Source organism: Perca flavescens, chromosome 12 (assembly GCF_004354835.1).
Source record: "Perca flavescens isolate YP-PL-M2 chromosome 12, PFLA_1.0, whole genome shotgun sequence".
Lineage (NCBI taxonomy): Eukaryota > Metazoa > Chordata > Actinopteri > Perciformes > Percidae > Perca > Perca flavescens.
This window is the reverse complement of record NC_041342.1, coordinates 7,216,238-7,236,876: the sequence shown is the minus strand read 5'-3', so window position 1 is coordinate 7,236,876 and position 20,639 is coordinate 7,216,238. Positions and strand designations below refer to the sequence as shown.

Below are 20,639 nucleotides of genomic sequence, written 5' to 3'. Positions count from 1 at the left end.
ACATTATTGGTTTTGACTAATACAAAGGTGTAGAGTGAAACTATGCACATGACTCCAACTTAAAAAACTGTGTGTACTCGTTCAGCTCCATTATTGAATCACCAATCCACTATTCTGAGTGCAGTCAGCTGATTGGGTAGCAGCTTTCAGAAGGAAAAAAAAAATCCAGTTAGGCTGATGTGGACCTGCAGCTGCTGTGTCCATGCACAACCCAATATTAAAAGGCTAAGAACATACTAAGAATATTTTTTTAAAGTACCTCTATGAATAAGTAAATGCTATTGGTTAAATACCTTGTTAAAACAATCATTTCTAATAGTGGCCTTAATCTCTAATTAAACTCTTTGTATGTTTTGGCAACACTTGTCTTAAAAATATCAAATAATAAAATAATGAAACCATGTATAGATTATTTAATCTAATAATAACCAGTAATCCAGAGAATTGACAGAATTGACTCATTCTATTGATGCAAAAATCATTTAAATTCAGTACTGCCATTACACACTCCTGGGTTTTGGCATTGATATGAAAGATTACCCACAATTACTAAATAAACCTTACATACTTCTATGTGTAGGCCTACATCTATTCTAGTGCAATAATTACATCCATAGTTACATCCATAACATTGAAATGTTTACATGTATTTATACTATACTTTATATGCACTTATCAGGAATAGCACTCATAATTTTGGTGTATTTAATACAATGGCATTAAGGCTTTCTACTCTATTCTAAATATTGTAAGGATAGCTATTTTTTTTATTTTATTTTATTAATTTATATTTGTTGCTTGATGGTTGTTGACCTCACCTATATTACTTTTTGTGTTGTAGTGTTCTGTATTGAATGAGACAACCACAGCAACATAAAACCTGTTCTTCCAAATACTTAAAGACTAGAGACTGTAAAAATAAGTTTCAGACCAAACTGTATCACAACTAAAGATGGTAGCTTCGAGAAAAAGGTTTCCAAAGTAGAGCAGCTCTGATCCATTCATTGAGCATGTGGACAGTGCATGATCAGGGCGGGGAAGACGTGACGTAACGTGTCAGGCTGACCAATAGCAGCGTCTGTTTCCCAGCCTATGATTGAGCAGGAAATACTATGAGGTCTGCCTCCTTCCCTCTCGCTGCAGCGATGAAAGCAGAGGAGATAACGCAGACAAACCCGTGGATGTGCCATAAAACCGTTTGTTAGAAACCTGAGATATTATTCTGCCAGTAGTTAACCTGGTGAACTCGCAGCTCGCCGGTGGTTTAGTCGAACATAAGAAGCTATCTCTGTGAGAGGGGAACCTTTAGCAAGCTGAAATAGACAGAGGGGGGTTTGTCGGCCCACTGCAGTCTGAATCACCGCAGAGTCGCCCCACCACTGGTTCATCATCATCGACGACGTTTGCCCATCTACGTGCGCATCCTCTCGGAGGCACAAAGCAACGGGAAGGGACGAGACCCAAACCCGTGTTTGACCCTCTGCCGCAGCCCCGAGGTGCGGTGCTTGGCAGGGCGTGCTAAATAATGAGCCAAAGGGACACACTGGTTCATTTGTTCGCTGGAGGGTAAGTCAGACTACTGAGTCTACTGAGATATTGGGGTTGTTAATAGTCTCAGTATTAAAACCTGGTTAGTTGGACTCGTCTGGGTTATCTAACATTAGCTAAATTAAGCTAACGTTAGCTAGCTAGTTAACAAGGGCCGTTTTTCTATGCAGCGCGTGCATGTGTTATAATCCTGTCAGCTGTGTGCACGTTAGTGTCAAACCTGCCAGTTAGAACTAAACGTCCTGTCAACATTTCAAAATATAACATTTGTACAGTCAAATATTAACACAAATGTGACAGAGAGAGGGAGAGAAAGCGTTTGAGCCAAAGTGTGGCTTCCGGATAACACTGAGTATTCAAAAATAATTGTCGTTTGATACCTGTAAATACGGCCAACTTCTGAACGACTGACAAGATTTTTAAGCTTTTATTTCGAAGGCACATTACATTTATTTCCGGCTCGTTGCTGAACTCTCTCGATAACTTGATGATGTTCTACAGCAGCCACAACAATGCTACTAATTTTGTACAGATATTTTGCATGTTAAGAATTTAAAAGATTAATTAGTTGAATAAAACGAAATGTTACTTACAGGCCTGTGTGTGTGAGTCAATTAAGTTAGCAACTGTTGAAATCACAACTCCTCTAACTTAACTGTTAGGGCTATTCAGCATTATAGCTACGTCCATGCTATTTAGGGGTTCAAACACATTTTCATGTCAAGGACCCCTACAGTAGGTAGCATAGACAGATAGATAAGCATTACCCTGCAAGCATACATCTGATAATATTAAATGTTGTTTTAGTGTTGTGCTATATCTGAGGATCCTTTTGTAAACCACAAAATAAGCCCACAAAATTAGGACAAGAAAGTACTGCTTTATGTTGGCTAAACAGGCAGCACATACAGTTGAGCAACGATTCTCATTCACAACTCTGTAGACACACCCAACAACCCGTTCATAAAAAAGAAAATGTCAACACATATGTACATTTTAGCACTTTATTGAGACAGTATGCCTCTCTTATTTCAATCTATTGTCTTCAGTTTATCTTCGTCTGTTACCTCTGATTTCATATCTGCACCAAACCATTGACGTTAAAATATGGTAATCTCATCACACTACAATTCTTTTGTTATCTTTCTTGTCAGAGATTTAAAATCAGAGTACAAAGCAAAATACATTGCTATCTTGAATAAGCAAACTCAGTTTTGCTTTCCCTAAAAACCTGAGCTTGAGGCCTCAGCACAGCGCTGCCTCTCACAGCCACTAGACACACAAAACACATGCTCTGAAAGTAGGCCAAGGGTTATGGCTGCCTGTGAGCATGAATGTGAGTCGGTCTTTTGAAAGGTAAATATAGCTGGTGTTACACTGGAAAGAGACTGCAGCTAGAGGAATTCACTGCCAACTGCCAAGATGTCAGCATACACTGCTGTAGGGCTCCAGCTAGTTTTCACTTTTAACCTGTAGAGCATTTATATGGTTTGTCACTTTGGTAGCTTTTCCAGCATTGGAGTTGTTTGATTGGGAAGCTTGTTTATACAAGCCCTATTGTGTAAAGCACCAAGCATTTGGTGAAAGCAGAGAGGATCAACTAATGTGCAAGTGTGGCACTCGGACAGGACATTGTTTTGAGATGACATCTGGTAGCCATGGGGTTATAAGAATAAAGTACTAATTTATACCACGTGAATGAAATGATGAATACAATATTTTATATGTGGAGGAAATGAATTGCAGTAGAATTGGCTTTGGTTTGTTTACATGTTGATGGCTTCAGTCAGAGCAGAGGTCAACGTCTAGGCAACATGATCAGTTTCTTCGCCTCATTGGTAAGTGTGTGTGAGGTTAGTGAGCCAGCTACACAGGAGTCTAATTTTCATGACAACTCATTCTCGCCTACTCAGATAACAAAATGGTTGCAGTTACACTGAACCATGGTCACTTTCCACTAAACTGCATCATGAAACCAGCTATACACTCTTGCATGTTGTAGTATCTTGCATAAGGCTATCGCAACATCAGGTCATGGTGGTTTGATGTCTGCCTAAAGCTAACAGATTGTGTTACCAGTGATTGGGGAGGTCAGTATTGGAGGATGGTTTAAAAAAAGATAACTGGCAGTGGAAATGGCCAAAATATAAATGTGACTTGGACAAAATATAATAATAATAATACATTGTATTTATGGAGCAGTTTTTAAGATACTCAGAGACACTTTACAGGACAGAAGAAATGAGCAAAAATGAAAACAATACAAATGCTATATAGAGCGTTGTCCCCTTACTCCATATCATATATTTCTGCACCCTTTAATCCTTAACCCCTTCCCTACTTCCTTCTAGATGTGGTGGCACAGTGGGCGCAATTTTGACTTGTCCTCTGGAGGTTGTGAAGACCAGACTGCAGTCCTCTTCCATCACTCTCTACATCTCTGAAGTCCAGCTCAGCACCGTCAATGGAGCCAGTGTGGCCCGTGTCGCTCCACCAGGGCCTCTGCACTGTCTCAAGTAAGGAGAATTAGGCAAAATGTTAATTGAACTGACTTTACTAGGGGTAACTTCAAAAAGGAACCATACCAAGGTTAGACATCTAGGAAGAAACCAAGGCACGTGTCTTTTAGGAAGAAAGAATAAATAAAAATATAAATAAATAAATATATATATATATATATATATATATATATATATATATATATATATATATATATATATATATATATATATATATATATATATATATATATATATAGCAAGAACCAATGGACGCTAACCGATGCAAATCTGCAGCACAAATTAAGGCAAAGGCACACCTCACCAAGTTATAAATAGGTCAGCCTACGAGCAAATTTGCAGTTATCCTGAGTTGCATTACTCACTCAATGAATGTGCAAAGACAGCGGCAGAAGGAAGAAGGTGTGAAAGATACAAATGAAGTTCCTAAGTTAGGAGGTTTTGTATCAGTGTGTCAGAGCTGGAACACACTCTGTGTTTGCTGTCAGATCGAGGTACTCTAAAGTGTATCCATAGTAATAATAAAACTGGTTGTTTGCCCAGTGTCATTGTAATCTTCCCGTGAGTTTACGTTGACTCTTATTTTACTCTAAATCCTTTTACACTACTTCCTCAGAACAAATGTGCTTTTTGAGGATTATTATTTGCTTCAGCATGACACTTTGAATTCTCCAGGACACAGAAAGTTACATCAGCGTAATGACTGACCAAAATGGGGAAAAAAACTCTCAATGGATAATTAACCTTAAACCTGCCCCGGGGATTAAGTTTCAAATTTTTTGGGGATTGCTGGTGAATTTTCTCTTAGGGAACTACTGGTTTAGTTTTTAGTGAGCAGCAGAATTTATAACCAAGACACTTGAGCAATGCAACAGATAAAAAGTCCAGCGTCGAGTATATTTGGTTAATGGCACCCAGGGACAGAGCAGATTATTTTAAGCCTCATTTTGACCGTGAAGCTCTGGGGCTGTTTTGGGGGGCCTTCTCCAGACAACTATTGGGAAACCAATGTAAGAAAAATACGCAATAAATTAGTTCCTTTTTTGCCACATGATATGGCATTAATCTTCTGAACAAACAGTGGAAAGTTACCACCAAAATGGGAAGTGAGAGCGTAGGGGAATCCAACATTGGTTAGGTATTTATTTGGCTTGGTCTCGTACTTACCGTTGGTCACTGAGGGATTGACCGTTTTAAAGTAAATGTTCAACATAGCTACAGTGATCTCTGGTAACCTATTTCCATGACTGTCACAGAGCATGTCACACTGTTAAATATACTACATAATGTACAAGCTGGAATTTTCCACCGGCAAGTGCTTGCATTTATTATTTTGCAAACTAGGAATATATAAATTTATATAAACTTCTCGTATTTTACTTTGTATCTCAGGAAAAAATATTGCTTTTTAATGTGGACTGATTTGCCAGGGTATTAAGTACAAAATTTGGGAATGTTTTCTTTGTCAGTTTGGCTGCTTTAACAAGGCTTTGTTAACAAGGCTTTCTTCAGGTTTGCATTTAATAACATTGTACTAATGCCTTTTTCGACTGCAGCTAATCGAAACATTGTTTTACCCTCAAAAACTTTGCTTGTGTGTCGACATAAACCAACTTCTTGTGTTGTCCTTGAGATAAACTGCCACTAGCAGAAACTCTACACCACCATTACACAATAGGGAAGGGAAGAGCGTTATGGCAAGGAAAGGAAAAAAATCATGTCAGTGTGGGTCAACATGCAGTGAAGTACAGGCATTGTTCAATTTTAGAGCAGAGTATGCTAGCTTATGATTAAAATGTTGTGACTATGGAGAACTCTATACATACTACATACTGTAAATCATTTTTGAGGTGAAGTATTTAGCTATGAACAGTAGTTGACAAAATCTCACAACCAGGTTGCAGCCCACAAACCCACAAGCTTAGCAGAACACGGCTACATAGCTGCTCAAAGGAAGATTTTGATTGTCTTGTTTTTTTTGTCTTGTTTTCAATTGTGTGGGACAGCTCAAGTCTAGAGGATTTAATCTACCCCAAAGGACCAGTTTGTTATCTAGCCCAAAGCACTACTTCCAGGATAGCTTTGCTTTAAATGTATTTTGCGTCACAGTTTATGTGAAAATTTGCAATGAATGAAGGTCAACCATAAGCCGTGGCAGATGTGGTTGAGAGAGAGAATGAAAATGGTTATTTAGATGAGAAGATTGCCAGACTTTTTACAGAAGAGGCTAGTTGTTTCCTCCTATTTCAAGTCTCTGTGCTAAGCTAAGATAATTAGATTAGTTTTATATTTCACACCTAGGCATGAGTGCCAACAATTGTGTCCTCTAACTCTCTTTAAAAATAAAAGCATTTCAACATTTTTGTTTAACATTTTGGTTTACAGTGTAAAGCTTCACATGACCCCACCTGCATGCACAGCCAACACATAACTCTAAAGAATCTACAAAAATCTGTGGTAGATAAGAATTCATAACTGTGATTTATCTCCAGCCAGTCACATGATTATTCGCCCAATGGTATACATTTATGTAAAGCCTGCTACATGGATATTACATGCTCTGTATTATGATGGAATAATGAAGAAAACATGAATTGAAATCTCAATCTTTCTCTGCAGGTTAATTATAGAGAGAGAGGGACCCCGTTCACTCTTCAGAGGACTGGGACCCAACCTAGTGGGTGTGGCACCTTCCAGGTATGTACAGTATTGTCTACAGTGTTCTGGGTGTGGTCTTCTCCTGCCTACCTTATGGCTTAAAGGAGACCTGTTATGCTCATTTTCAGATTCATACTTGTATTTTGTGTTTGTAATAGAACATGTTTACATGCTTTAATGTTCACAAAACACTTTATTTTTCTTATACTGCCCATGGCTGCTGCACCTGTATTCAGCCTCTGTTGGAGCGCCTGTCTCTTTAAGGCCCCCCTCCCGAAAAAGGACAGTCTACTCAGATTGGTCAGCTTGAAAAATCACCAATAAAAGCTTCTAAACCCAAAACTACACAACCAGACATGTTCCAGCAGGAATGTGAGCCGAAAATGGGGAGAAATGAACCACATCTGCAACCAAGAATAGATGTTTCCCTGACATTAGCATGCAGCTACATAGAAGTGTATGTAGTGCAAACACTGCCTGGAGCAGATGACTGTATAAAGAAATGCGGCACGGATTGACGTTACCTCGAGTTAAAAGCTAGTTGGAAGCTGAGCCTTCACAACGGTCTGAAATCTGAGGTTTTTGCTCACAGGGATTACTTTTGCTTTTAAGATCAACATCCGACATTGAACATTATATACAGTATGTGACCGAAATAAGAACAAGGATAATAGGTCTCCGTTAAGCAATACCACAAAAAATGTACAGAATAAAGCCAAAAGAAAGAAATATATTTAAATAACATATACTTGCCTATCTGATAACTATTGTAGCAGAGTACTGTAGGTCAGAAACCACAATCTGTGATGTTTATAAGAAGCTTTCAGAATTAACCACTGTTATCAACACTGAGCAAGACCTGTTATCAGAGAATAAAAGCATTCTGCGTCATTTACACCACATGTTGCATCAACCTGCACAAATTTTTGTTGAGGAATGTATTTGCTTCGATCCTTGATTTTTTTTTTTTTTTTTCCTTCTTTTTTTTCTCGAAGCTTCTGGCTCATTCAACGCTTATGTTGGCAGCAATAATAGCAGGCCACAGATACAGTAATGATTGGAGTTAAACTCTGAAATGCAATGAAAATTTCAAATCCTACAGGAAATGAGTAGCTTTCCTCTTTTAGTTTGGCTGGTTAGGGTTACGTAACATCAAAGTCTGAATGAAACATCAGCAACAGCAGGGCGGCAGCCAGCTGTGTGACTGTGGATGTTATTGTGTGCTATTTATCACGATGGAGTTCCTATATTGAGAGAGAGAGAGTTGTGTTTGTGTCTAATCCCCCTCCCTGACCTGTCTAGTTCGTCCTAGCTACTGCTGCATCACATGGCCATTGTCGTTCTCTTCCCGTTGGTTTGTTAGGGTCTCTATCTCTCTGTCTGAGTCATCCTTTCCATGCTCTTATTCTATATACAGTATACGTGCGGGCAGGCGGGACGGTGTGTGTCTTCCATGGGCTAGTTGTCCAGCTGTGGAAATGGCAGCTTATTTCCTGTTCCCGACAGCTATAGCAAACTGTGCTATAGGAAGATATTGTTACATAAGAAGTGAGCCTGACAAACTCAATGACAATATATGAGATTTCCAGTTTTCTTATGTGTGGTTTTATGAACCATTTGAAGCCTAATGTTCCAATCCCTAATATTCCCTATTAAAATAACTTTTATATGGGACCAAATTTAGATAAATCTTCCCAGGCTGTGTGACATTAGACATACAGTATATGATTACATATGTACATGATTGTCCCACCACTTAACTGAAACTGTTAACTGTGCATTTGTTGAAATAATAAAATTTAAAAACACCATTTTTTTTTATGGCTCCACTGCCACATCAAATGAAAAAATCAGGATATCTTTATTTTATTCATTTCCGTGAGCAACACTTTTAAATCATCACTACTTGGAGCAGCCAAATCCATCACTTCAGTCCTCAGCTGCAGGTAGTACAATCTAAGTTATTCTTCTAGAAAGATACTAAAAAAATGGCCAAATAACGACCTGATAAACATGCCGCCATCAATATCTGCATGGTTTATTATAGATACAGCGGAAGATTCCAATTTTGAAGATGTATGTCAACGTAAGATGTAATCTTTCCACTCCATTTAATCACAGTCTGATTTAGGTAAAAGATGCAGTATAATTGAATGAAATAACAGATTTATTTCAAATGTATTCTTCTACAAGGGGAGGTCTGCGTTGCCCGGCTACAGAGTTATTCTCGCCTGTTATATTTGGGAAACAGCACTCTGATGCTGGGAAGCTAAAAAAATAAATAAAAAATCTTCTGATGCTAATGAGGGCGCAGTCCACTGGGCTCGCTGCTGGCGTTCATTAGACACACACACACACACACACACACACACACACACACACACGCAGCGCGCGCGCGCGCGCGCATACATACATACATACAGAACAGCTTGCAGCATCACTCATTCTGATGAGAGGTATGAGAGATGCACATTCAGACACACTCGCATAATTCATCTCTCATCTGCAGAGCAGCATGATTATGTTGTATGTATGCTCTCAATTCAGAAGGAGGGCAGAGAGAGAATGTCATTGGGTTTAATTCCGCTCAGCAGAAATGTTGACTAAATCCTGTGATTTTATTTAGTGAAGAGCAGCTAGAATCATGGGAGATTAATCTGCTACTAAACATCGCGTGCATGCCCACATACACACACACACACGCACGCACACACACACAAACACACAGGCGGAGATAAACTTCTTTCAGTGGCTTGCATTTAGGCTACATATTAGCTTGGCTTAGCTCTATTGCATGTCCTCATGTACAATTTAGGCAGTATTTTATTTCAGTTGAAATAAGGTTTTCATATTAAATGCAGTTAACTTAATGCTATCTTACTCTTACTATCTAACGTCTGTCTGTCTGTATATTTTTCCTCATTATTTGCAACAGGGCGATCTACTTTGCGGCATATTCAACCGCCAAAGAGAAGCTGAATGGGGTGCTGGAGCCAGACTCTACCCAGGTGCACATGGTGTCAGCTGGGCTTGCAGGTAATGATGGCTCCTTCTCCCCCCTCCCTTCTGTCTGTTTTTCACTGTGTCGCTGAGTGTTATCTCTGCCTCTTTGTCTGTCTGTTAGTCTGCCTGGGCAGTGTGTATCACTGATGGGTTTGAAAGAAATACATGTTAAAGAATTATTCAGTTTGTCTTTATCAGACAGATTTCATTTTACTTTATCTTTTCATCAATTTCACAATCCCCACCTCCCTCTCCCTCCTCCATATACATTTGTGAGATGGTGTGATTTTCACAAATTTAAAAGCTTGTGAATACCTGAAGCATGCAAACGCTAACTAATGATATATGTTTTAAGAAGTAGGCTTTACATAGCTGTTTCTTGTATAAAAATATTTTATATATATATATAAGCAATGGGAGGTTTATCAGAAAGCACAATTTAAGACTCTCAGGATCACACTGGCCTTGAGCTTGATTGTGGTGAAAACAGCCTCCTAGTTTACTGTAAACCAAGCCTAAACAAAGATACATTTTTCCATGTTGTAACTTTCTACAATCAAATTATTTCAAAGTAAAGAGTTAATGTCCCATCTGGCATTTGATTAAAAAAATAATTTTGAAAAGAAAAAGAACACTGAAACTGTGCCAGTCACATAGCACATCTACTCCTTTCTCTCACCAGATTTTATCCGAGCATTTTGTTCCTTTAAAAACACCCAGATAATACAGTATCTTCTCTCTCTGGGATGGCCTTGCCAGCCCATGTATAGCTGAGGAAATAAATCCTTAAATCAGCAGTCTCAGACTTTAATGCAAATGAGACCCCGCACCCAGACAATTTCAGGCTGTAATCTGCCACTGCTGGAATTTACACCATGACTCTGCTGTATATGTATATAAATATATATTTTAGCTGTTTGTCAAAAACAAAAAAACCACGTGGTCCTCAAAGTTTAGGTTGTGCTTTCCTCCTCTCCTAGCCCCTTTGTCCCCCATGTCCTCCATTATTTATTAATTTCCCCCTTTGCCCTTTTTTCCTCTTTTTATTCTTTGATTTTGAGGCCTCTCCAGAGGACTCTGTAAATGGTTTAACATCCCAGTTGTTACTTAAACAGTGTGGTCTGGGCCCCCTTCTTTGCGCTGTGTGTATAGAGGAGAGAGCACGGCCCCCAAAGGTCAACCGGGGCCCCTGGCACTCGGGCGGACACGTCAGGTAGCATCCCATTTCTTTACACTGGTATGATGAAAACCATGGTGATTTTTATTTTTTTTTTTAATAAATATTAGAAAGTTCATAATGGTTATTCATTTGTAATGATATTACCATTGCTTGTGGCAATGTGTTTGCTGCTGGTTTGTAGTTCTAGGTTCTTATTATAAAGTTTTTTTTTTTTTTTTTTTATTGCTTAGTCTTGACACACACCTGCCTCCCCCTTCCCCTTAGCCTGTTGCCTTGTTTCATCAGCATAGTAAAGTTAAAGTAATGACGCATACTTCTGTGGATTTGATGTTGTCAGCACAAAAGAAATGCTAACCTTGTTGTCGTCTCTGCTACAGAAGGTTATAATTGATCCATTTTGTCGTTTGTTGTCATCTATCAACACCATTAGTGCCTCAATCAGTTATTGTCAAGGAGAATCAGTATTGGTCTGGTGCGATTTCGACATGACTTCCTCTTTTTAAATTAGTTGGAATTTCTGAAGAAAGTTTGCCTTTGCAGTTTAACCCCAGCAGTACTGGCCCCAGTTTAAAACAAAAAACACATCATTACTTGAATGTGTACAAAATGCAGTAAAATCACAGACATGTAATAAAGTTGGGCAAACTTTAACGCAACATATTACGTTACATGTCATTTAGTTGAAGCTTTTATCCAGAGCGACTTACAATTGCTATATATCAGAGATTGCATGCCTCTGGAGCAACTAGGGGTTAAGTGTCTTGCTCAGGGACACATTGGTTGATGGATCACAGTGGGAATCGAACCCAGATTTCCCACATCAAAGGCATGTATATCCACTGCGCCATCACCACCACCATATATAACATATAGAAGAGTAAGTGTGAGTTTTTTGGTCATTTAAGCTTGGAGAATAGTGTTTTTTTTGTTTTCTTCATGCTGCACACATTTCTTCATCAGTGTGGCAGTTGTATTTATTTATCTATCTACAGTACTTTCAATGACATATCTGTGTAGTTGTACTATACACACTATACAGTTCAAATGTCTTAACCGTTACTGCACAGATAAACTTATTGTCTCTGTCTTTCATGTGCACATATTCAATCTTGTTAGCACTGAGAAATAGCAGAGTTTAAAAAAGCCTCAGAACAGCTACATTTGACCCCAATGCCTGGATAATTGCTTCCAGTTTTGTAAAGAGACTTTGTGGAGTCACTGTTTCTCATGACCTCCCTGCGGTGAACTGTGTGCTTACTTGCACTCAGGGAACTCTACTTTAGACTTATTTACTCTTCCAGCAGTTTGCGGTCTTGTAATGTAAGTCCAACTCCTCTGGAGAAATGCCCCAGGGATTATGTGCCTATAGAAGGGTCGTAATGCAAACATGCAGCAGCATGCCCATATGCAGATGCAGCTATCCATAGAGGCTCCGCTCAAGATCTAGTTAGCCTGTATGGGCTGCGTATGTATCTTCATGGCTTATCTAAATTATCAAGTAGGCAAGTGTGGTTCACTTCCATTACCAGAAATATTTCAGAAGTTACTTTGTTCTGTGTTATGGAATTTTGGGAAAATTCTACATTTATCTACATCTATATTTTTATTTATACCTTATTGATTCAGAAGGGAAAGTGGTGATCAATATTTCATGTGCAGATATATTATTTTACACATATCCATTATTATTGGACACATGGTCTCCTATTAAGCTGACCCATAAACATTAATAATAAACATTCAAGGAGAAAAAATACACAAAAACCATTTACAAATTCAACTAAAACCATTCATATCAAAGAGTTGAACATTAAAAACCGCTATATAGGGTCCTCTCCGTTCTACTGTGTGCCATTATGAACGTTAAGATGTTTATTTAACAATAAATAGAGAGTTACCATGTTTGCCCGTCTACAGTGTCTTCCTGTGTGACATTGAAGTAGACCTAAATTTGATGTTTTCCTTGAAGCACACTGTCTCCCCGGAGACATATTTTCCACCACACACAAGGACACCTTATTTATAAATGTATCCCAGTTTTTTTTCCAAAATGAGGTTTGGCCCAGAAAGATGTTTGGTGCTGGCTAAATTACATTCAGCGTTCCACCTCATTGATTCACTTTACTATGATTAAGCACTCACACGTTCATTAATTGGTCTCCTCACTCCTTTCATCATCATTGTCCACCGCTTAGTCTGTTCTACACAACGGCAAGGTTAGCATTTCCACCTGCCACTCTTACATGTCTACTACCTTATTTCAGGAAGCAATTGATTGAATTGATTTGTAGTGGTGAGATGGAGCTGGAGTTTTGGATTGGGTTGGCTTTTGTTCAGTCAACGTTTTCTTTATTCCAGTTGATAAAAGGAGTAAAGGGAGGTATACATTGTAAAGTCAAAGAAATGCAAAAACAATGTACTTCTACGTATAAGAATAAATTAAAGGGATTGGGGTTAGAGTTGGGGTTAGACTTTGGGGAAAGATGGGTGGGGGGGTGGTCAGTCCTTCACCCCCCCCATCTCTTCTCCAACTACCTGTACAGTAGCAGTGGGTTGGGCTGGGTGGTTGGTGGGGTTGGGGTTGGATGTGACTGCTGCTTGTGTGCGACTGTGGTACAGAAAAGCCTGTGTCTATTTTAGGGCTTTACTGTAAAGCTTTCACCCCTGCGTGATTGGGTGGGAGACCCCCGCCATCTGTGCCCCCCATATCTGCAGGCTACTAGCTGCAGCGGGGAGGAGCTGGAGGAGCTTTGCCCCTCCCTCGTGAGTACACGCCATAGACGCTACTTCCTTCTACTTCCCTCTTTTTTTTTTCTTCTTCCTCTTTTTGTCCTTCTCTTCTTCTCTCCAACAGACCTGTGTCTTCCTTTCTTCTTCACGCAGTTGCCTTAACGTAGGGCTGTGTTGCATTGATACACTAGATGTGACTAAGGTCTCTTTCTAGACTCGCCCTCGTCTTAGCTTGTTTTCTGCAAATGGCCATGTTTTATCTCTCCCCGTTAGATCCTTTTGTATCAGAAACCTTTTAGAGAGACTTTGTGTCATTTCCTAATGATACAAAGTTCTCATTAATTAGCTTTACACCCTACACATTAAGCTTTATATGACCGTATATTGCCCAGCGTTCCTACTTAAGAAAAAACCCAAGAACGTCATCAAAGTCTCATCCCATGTACAACAACAAAAACTCAAACAAGCGCATGCACACACTCACATCTGCACTTTTTAGGGAGCCCAAACTAAGCTAGCATTAATATTGGCTGTAAAAGCACATGGACATATAGAACAGGGCTGCTCACCACTATTGGGAACTAAAGTCTGCATTCATTTTAATGTCAGAGACTTTGCACTTTAGTCCCGCTGAATAATTGAAGAATCTCCTCCAAGGACCATTTTGTTTCTCTGTGCTGTCGTAGTGGTGCTAGAATCAGGCCAACTGCCTGTCTCTAGTGTCTAACCAGTTAACTACTGGTTTGTTTAATGTCACAGAATAAACCTAAAGATGTTCATTCATTGACTAATAAAGGGGGCACATTCATATTGCTGAACTAACAATGACCAAGAGAGTTTAGAGCAATGTCAAAGCTAAGTATTGAACCTTCTGTGTTGTGACTTGAAGCTGTGGAGTGGCAGATTTCCTCGTGAAAAGGCCGATACTTTTGTGTGTATTTCAAAGCACATTGAAAGTAATATTAAAAAAAAAAAAACAGACCGCCTCCGGCAAATTATTTTTATTAGAAAGAAGCATAAGAGCTCTGATTAACATTTCAAAGATGTGAATTTACCGGTAGTATAATAATGATCTGCCACACACACACAGGCATTAAATGACTTTGCTGCTTGGCCTCATTTCCCAGTGTTTTCAGTTAGATATTTTTTTATTAAATTACAAATAATAAAAAATTAAGCCCTAACAGCTGCTGCCTTCATGTACTGCTGTTAGCTAAGCTCCTTTACTTCAGGAAGAGAGCTGTTGTTTAGATACACCTGTGTAGCATTTCACATGAAGAGGATCAATATATGAAAATGTATGCATTTTTGTCTAGAACTAAATTGATGATTTTTCAAAAAAAAGATTGAATAAATGCAATCATCTACAGTATACAATAATTATCTATGAGAGTATTGAAACATCTCATAGTAAAGTAAAACCCTGATGCGAGTTGATCCTGTTTAGTGAAGTGCTTTCTCATTGTCCTTGTACAGTATAGAGTATTTCATGGAGTTGATTAGATTTTGTTTACCCAAATGTCTCTGCATCTGTCTGAACCTATGTCCGCCTCTGAAATTCCCAGGGTTCACCGCCATCACAGCCACCAATCCCATCTGGCTGATCAAGACCCGTCTGCAGCTGGAAACCAGGTGAGGAACCTCAAACCTTTACGTCATAATTCTAGAAGCTACAGTGGAAGGAGTTGTATGACTCATTCATTTATTTTATAATGATGATGATAATGAGAATGAAATTATATTGTTATTGGCCTTTAAAATTAAAAGTCTTCGTATGATTACAGAACCCGGGGTGAGCGGCGAATGAATGCATTTGATTGCGTGCGGCGGGTGTACCAGATGGACGGCCTGCGAGGTTTCTACAGGGGTATGTCCGCCTCGTACGCCGGCATCTCTGAGACTGTTATCCACTTTGTCATCTATGAGAGCATCAAGCGCAAACTGATGGAGTCCAAGGCCCATGCCAGCATGGACGAAGAGGACGAGTCTGTCAAAGATGCCTCTGACTTTGTCGGCATGATGCTCGCAGCAGCCACCTCTAAGACCTGTGCCACCTCCATCGCCTACCCTCATGGTAACCTTCTGTCTCACATTTTTTGTTTTACTCCCAAAGGATAAGGCTTACAATATTCTATATTTTTCTTACTGTCAACAAATCCCACGAAAAGACCAAAACCAACAATGGGTTAGTACATATCTCAATACTTCCTTACTTCCCATGCGTGGCACTCAGCCCCAGCCCCAATGGTTCCTACCAAGCTACAGTCTCTGGTGCTGAAAAATGAACCCTCCTGTTGTCCTTGGGTCAAATTTAACCTGTTTTCAAACTTTCCTTATAAAAATTTTGGGTTTCTTTCAAACAAATTGCCCCTGATTGTTCCATACAACGCTGTTTTGTTTTGGGTGTTTTATTCAAATTGATAGCATTTGAAAAAAGTTTTTTTAATGGTTTCAAGATAGTATCCTGACTAAACTTTGCCTTTTGATCTTAACTATTTTTCAAAACCATTTATAATTTCTAAGTGGTGTACATACTGGTGGTAGTGGGGAACAAAGAGGCAAAAGCGTTGGAAAATAAAAGCATTAAAAAGTTTTCATTTTTAGTTTTGACCCGGGAGGACACAAGCCAATGCAGAAGTGCCAAAAACTGCAGTTCCTCGAATGGCCACTTGAGGCTGGGTCAATCCCATGCATGCATTATAAAACCTGGATACAACGTTTGAGGCGGAGCCCCATTATTACTACAAGTGTTGCTCAATGGCGCATACGCCAAAAACGTTTCTAAGCTTCCGGCTTTACTTCCGTGATACGTGGCCCACTGAATATGTGCAGTAGTGTTTCTGCCACTGGCCCCGCTAACAATAGACTTTACATTGTGGTAACGTCACAGGTTTTTGTACAAATCTACAGGAGTAAATAGTGCATGTGTTGGGGACTCTACTCTATGGCTTATCTACTCTACTCCACTCTGTTCATAATAAACTACTGAGCCCATGTTCATCATAATGAAGAAACATGTCACCAAGTGCAACAGTGTGGCTCATTGATCTGCTTCTTAAAGTTTTTGGAGAAAAACTCTAAAGCGTTATCAGAAAAAAGCGTTATCAGCTTTGGTTACAGGATAACTTGCTTAACTTTGGAACCTACCTGCACATTTAAAGCTCATCACGTAACACCTTATATATTTGTTTGTTTCATTTGTACACGAATATAAATGTAAAAACAATAATTTTTAGTTTAAAAAAACACATCAAGACTTGCTACATTTTCAGTGAGGCAGTGACTCACTTTTTCTTATTGGAAAATACCGTGATTACTCTATGCTATGCTATAAATATCACTATCCTTCTCCTACGTACAGCCTAATGCAACAGTTGAGATACCTTCTCTCAGGATAGTCTAAAGTCATTCTTAGATGTAGACCAAATCAATATCTCCAGTATTTTATTTACAGTAGGTTAGGATTAGGCAGGCTGAGGGACAGTTGGTATACCAAAAGAATAAATAGCTTAACTGCATAACAGTAGGTTCTTGAGTGTCGGATGTGAAAATGTAGCTCTACAGTAGGGAATTCAACACAACACTCACAAGTCTGACAAGAACAACCAGTGGCCAATGATGTATTTAACCCAGTTGTCTTCCTCTACCCTCCAAATCGCAGAGGTGATCCGCACACGGCTACGAGAAGAAGGCAGCAAGTATCGCTCCTTCTTCCGAACTCTGCTGACGGTGCCCCGGGAGGAGGGATACCGGGCGCTGTACCGCGGCCTGACCACCCACCTCGTCAGACAGATCCCCAACACCGCCATCATGATGTGCACCTATGAAGTGGTGGTCTACCTGCTTGGCCGTTAGCACGCCAAAGGTAGGTCTCCTTCCTGTTCAAAGAGGGAGACAGTTAGCAAAAGAGTGAGAAGGAAGCCCTTTGGCGAGGGAGAGTGAGGACAAAAATGTCAAAATGAAGACCAAAGGAAAACCGAAAATACTCTAGTGGACCAGAAGAGGACAAATGGACAAAAGATGAAGAAAACGGAGGAAGGAAAGCCCTTTGTTATCATATCAGCATCATCACCTCCAGTTCCCTTTTATCAGATTGCTGGAACAGATAGACGGCGCTGCTACAGTGCACAGAAGAGGTAATATGGGTAGGAGGCACTGACAGGAAAAACACAGAAAGAGTTTGACACCTGTTGAACTAAGGGTACCTCTAACAGGGAAAGGATTTCAAGCACAATTCAGTGGCCTTAACAGAAAAGGTTTTAGTTTGCGTCCTTTCTTTTTGAGTGAGGAGTGAAGAACAGCCTTTTTCACTCAGATAGTGATGATATTGTAAAAGGGGAATGCTTGGAGGCAACTGAATTTGACAGAAGAGATGATATCTAAATGTATGTTAATTTCACTCTACATGGCTATATTTGTCTGCACTGTTGCTTCAGTGCTGTGAGACTACAGTAGCATTAGATGACTGGCATTTGAGGAATGTTCATTTAAAGCAGATTGTCCGACAAAAGCTTGCATTTGAAACAAAGACATCGGTCTGTTTTTAAGTCACCTGAACCACTCATCTTTGCACTACAGAAAGTATGGCTTCAAGCATTCCCCTCTGACCACTGCACCCCCCGATGATGGCCTGAAGTTCATCAACAGCAGTAAGCTAACTGGCCACACACAAGGAAAGAAATGATGAGCTTGTGACGGCCTGTCACTCAAAATTGAAAGAGTAGGTTTAAAAAGCTGACATTCAGTGATTTATTCCTCTATAACTCAGTGCCTGGTGGTGACCTGCTTCGGGTGAAGTTGGCCTTCTGTGTCGACAGTTTCTACTTGGTTGAAACAAAAATTAGACTGGCATACAAGGCCGGCTTCTGCCCGCACCCAGGCACTGCTTAGGACTTTAAAAATCTTGTGTGAAAACATGAGACCAACGTGTCCTTTTTGAGATGTGAAGTGTGCGATTGTCCAAAAGGTACCAAGGTACATTATCTTGAATATAATGTGACAGTGTGGGGAGAATGTTGATGGAGTTTCATCATCACCTTGTGAGTGAGTGAATGAGTGAATGAGTGAATGAGTGAATGAATGAATGAATCTGCGGTCATGTGTGCCTGCAAGTATAATTAAAGCACCTACTCCAGCTTTCCCTCCACTAACTATTAATCTTGCGAGACACTGGGGTTGGGAGTGTGTAAAAAGCTCCTGTACGATACTGGTAGCTTTCATTCCCACTCTCATGCCAGTCCTACCTTCCAGTGGCTTCCAACTGATCTGATAACATGCACTTTTGTGGCCTCTTAGGGCTTGTGCTTTTCATTTTATTGTGTGGACAGTTTTAACTTGTACATTGTAAAAGACAAAAAAAGTATTACTGTATATCAAAATGGTATTTTGCGCAACTGTTCTTATAGCAGATATATTGTACAGTTTAGAGTTCTCAGCAGTTGTGAAGGATGTCCAAATGCGTGTATATAATATAGATACTGTATATGCATATCATTTATGGTTTTGTTCTTAGGCCCATGTTTGTTCATGCTGTAGTTTGCATTTGCAATTTATTGTTTTCCTTTTTGTGCAATTTAACTTTGTTTGACATTGACTGTTGACATGAATATTGATATTGCTCGAATTATTTTGTCTTGCAGTATAATCTGTGGGTTTATTTGTATTTGTATGTTGCTGTAAGCTGTCATGCAAACGTGTGCTAACGCTGAAGTCATTTTACAAAAAAAAAAAAAAAAAGTGTTCCATTTTGCAGAGTTTGGATGTTTCCGTTATTGGTAATGTTTACATCCTTCATTACTTTCTGTCAGATTTTGGGTTTTCCTAGCAACAAGTTTTGAATATCAAAACGGAAGTATATTTACGTACGAGTTCAACAACTGGAATCCTCTTTCTGCAACACTGTACAGAGTCGGGGCTGTTAAAAACTGAATATGAGAGTTTCAGAAATTGCCAAGCTAATCTGTTACTGAAGAGGGTTGTTCAGTAACCACTTTTGAACAATAATTTTAAAATCTTCATATAGTATACATAAAGAATTATCTTTTGGACACATTTGGCACACAATTATTTTTTTATTTCTATTCAAGCTTCTTATCAAATTGTCCCTTAGATATTTTTATGTTTATAACGAAAACGTCCTTTTTAAATGACATTTAAAACTTCTGCGCAGAGAAAAACAATGTGTCTTACCCAGCCGCTGTGGTCTCAGTGCACAATCATTCTCCATATGGAAAATATTACGCCTACGCAGTTTCCATGTTTAAAAAAATATATATATATATATTGTATTTATTTCAACAATCATAGAAAATCTGATGCGTTAACTGCGTTCACGCAAGATGTTCTTGAATGCTCTCATTCCCCCCCACCCCACCCCTCCTTGTTGCAGGGTCATTTCAGAGGCCTGTTTTTGAACTTGTATAGTTATTGATTTTCAGTCTCTATTGACATGTTGCTAGCCAAAGCTGCTGTCGGTGCTTGAAAAAAAATGTACTGACTCATTTTAAATGTTTTCCTGTGAAACACTAATAGCTTTTATGTCTTTGGATCCATTGCAGTAATATTTGAGGTGAAGTTACCAAAATGTGAAACGAACTGACAACTGGACAAATAGCGCAGACATTTTCACTTTATTGTTTACCTCTCATTTCAGTGTCTGTATGCAATTCAATCTTTCTCCTGTATGCTTGGACAGGATGCAGCCTCAAACAGGGTTGAATGAAACCTGGAAGATTGTGTTTTTTTTTTTTTTTTTTTTTGCCAGATCAATCGTATGTATTTTTTTTTTGTTTTTTAAACCCAAAAGTAAATAAAAATCCACTAGCAACTAAAATTATATCTGCTTTTTTGTCTTTATCTAATGGTTTATTTCTTTGTTTATTGTTGTACAGGTATTTAGGGTTAAAAAGAAGGCACTCTTCTTTGGATGTTGAAAATAAAAATCTCAGGACATGACTGAAACTGTACGTAGTAGTAATGGGCTCCTTTCAGTGAGCATTTAG

At 39.2% G+C, this 20,639-nt stretch overlaps 1 protein-coding gene across 1 annotated transcript; it reads left to right on the top strand.

Annotated features, from left to right (window-relative positions):
- Positions 1-1,116: 1,116 nt before the first annotated feature.
- LOC114565058 (solute carrier family 25 member 36-A) lies at positions 1,117-20,232 on the top strand. The gene is made up of 7 exons (XM_028592877.1): positions 1,117-1,566; positions 3,900-4,064; positions 6,687-6,764; positions 9,661-9,761; positions 15,204-15,270; positions 15,423-15,712; positions 17,300-20,232. The coding sequence occupies exons 1-7, from the start codon at positions 1,526-1,528 to the stop codon at positions 17,491-17,493; spliced, it is 936 nt and encodes a 311-aa protein (XP_028448678.1). The 5' UTR covers positions 1,117-1,525; the 3' UTR covers positions 17,494-20,232.
- The last annotated feature ends 407 nt before the right edge of the window (positions 20,233-20,639 follow it).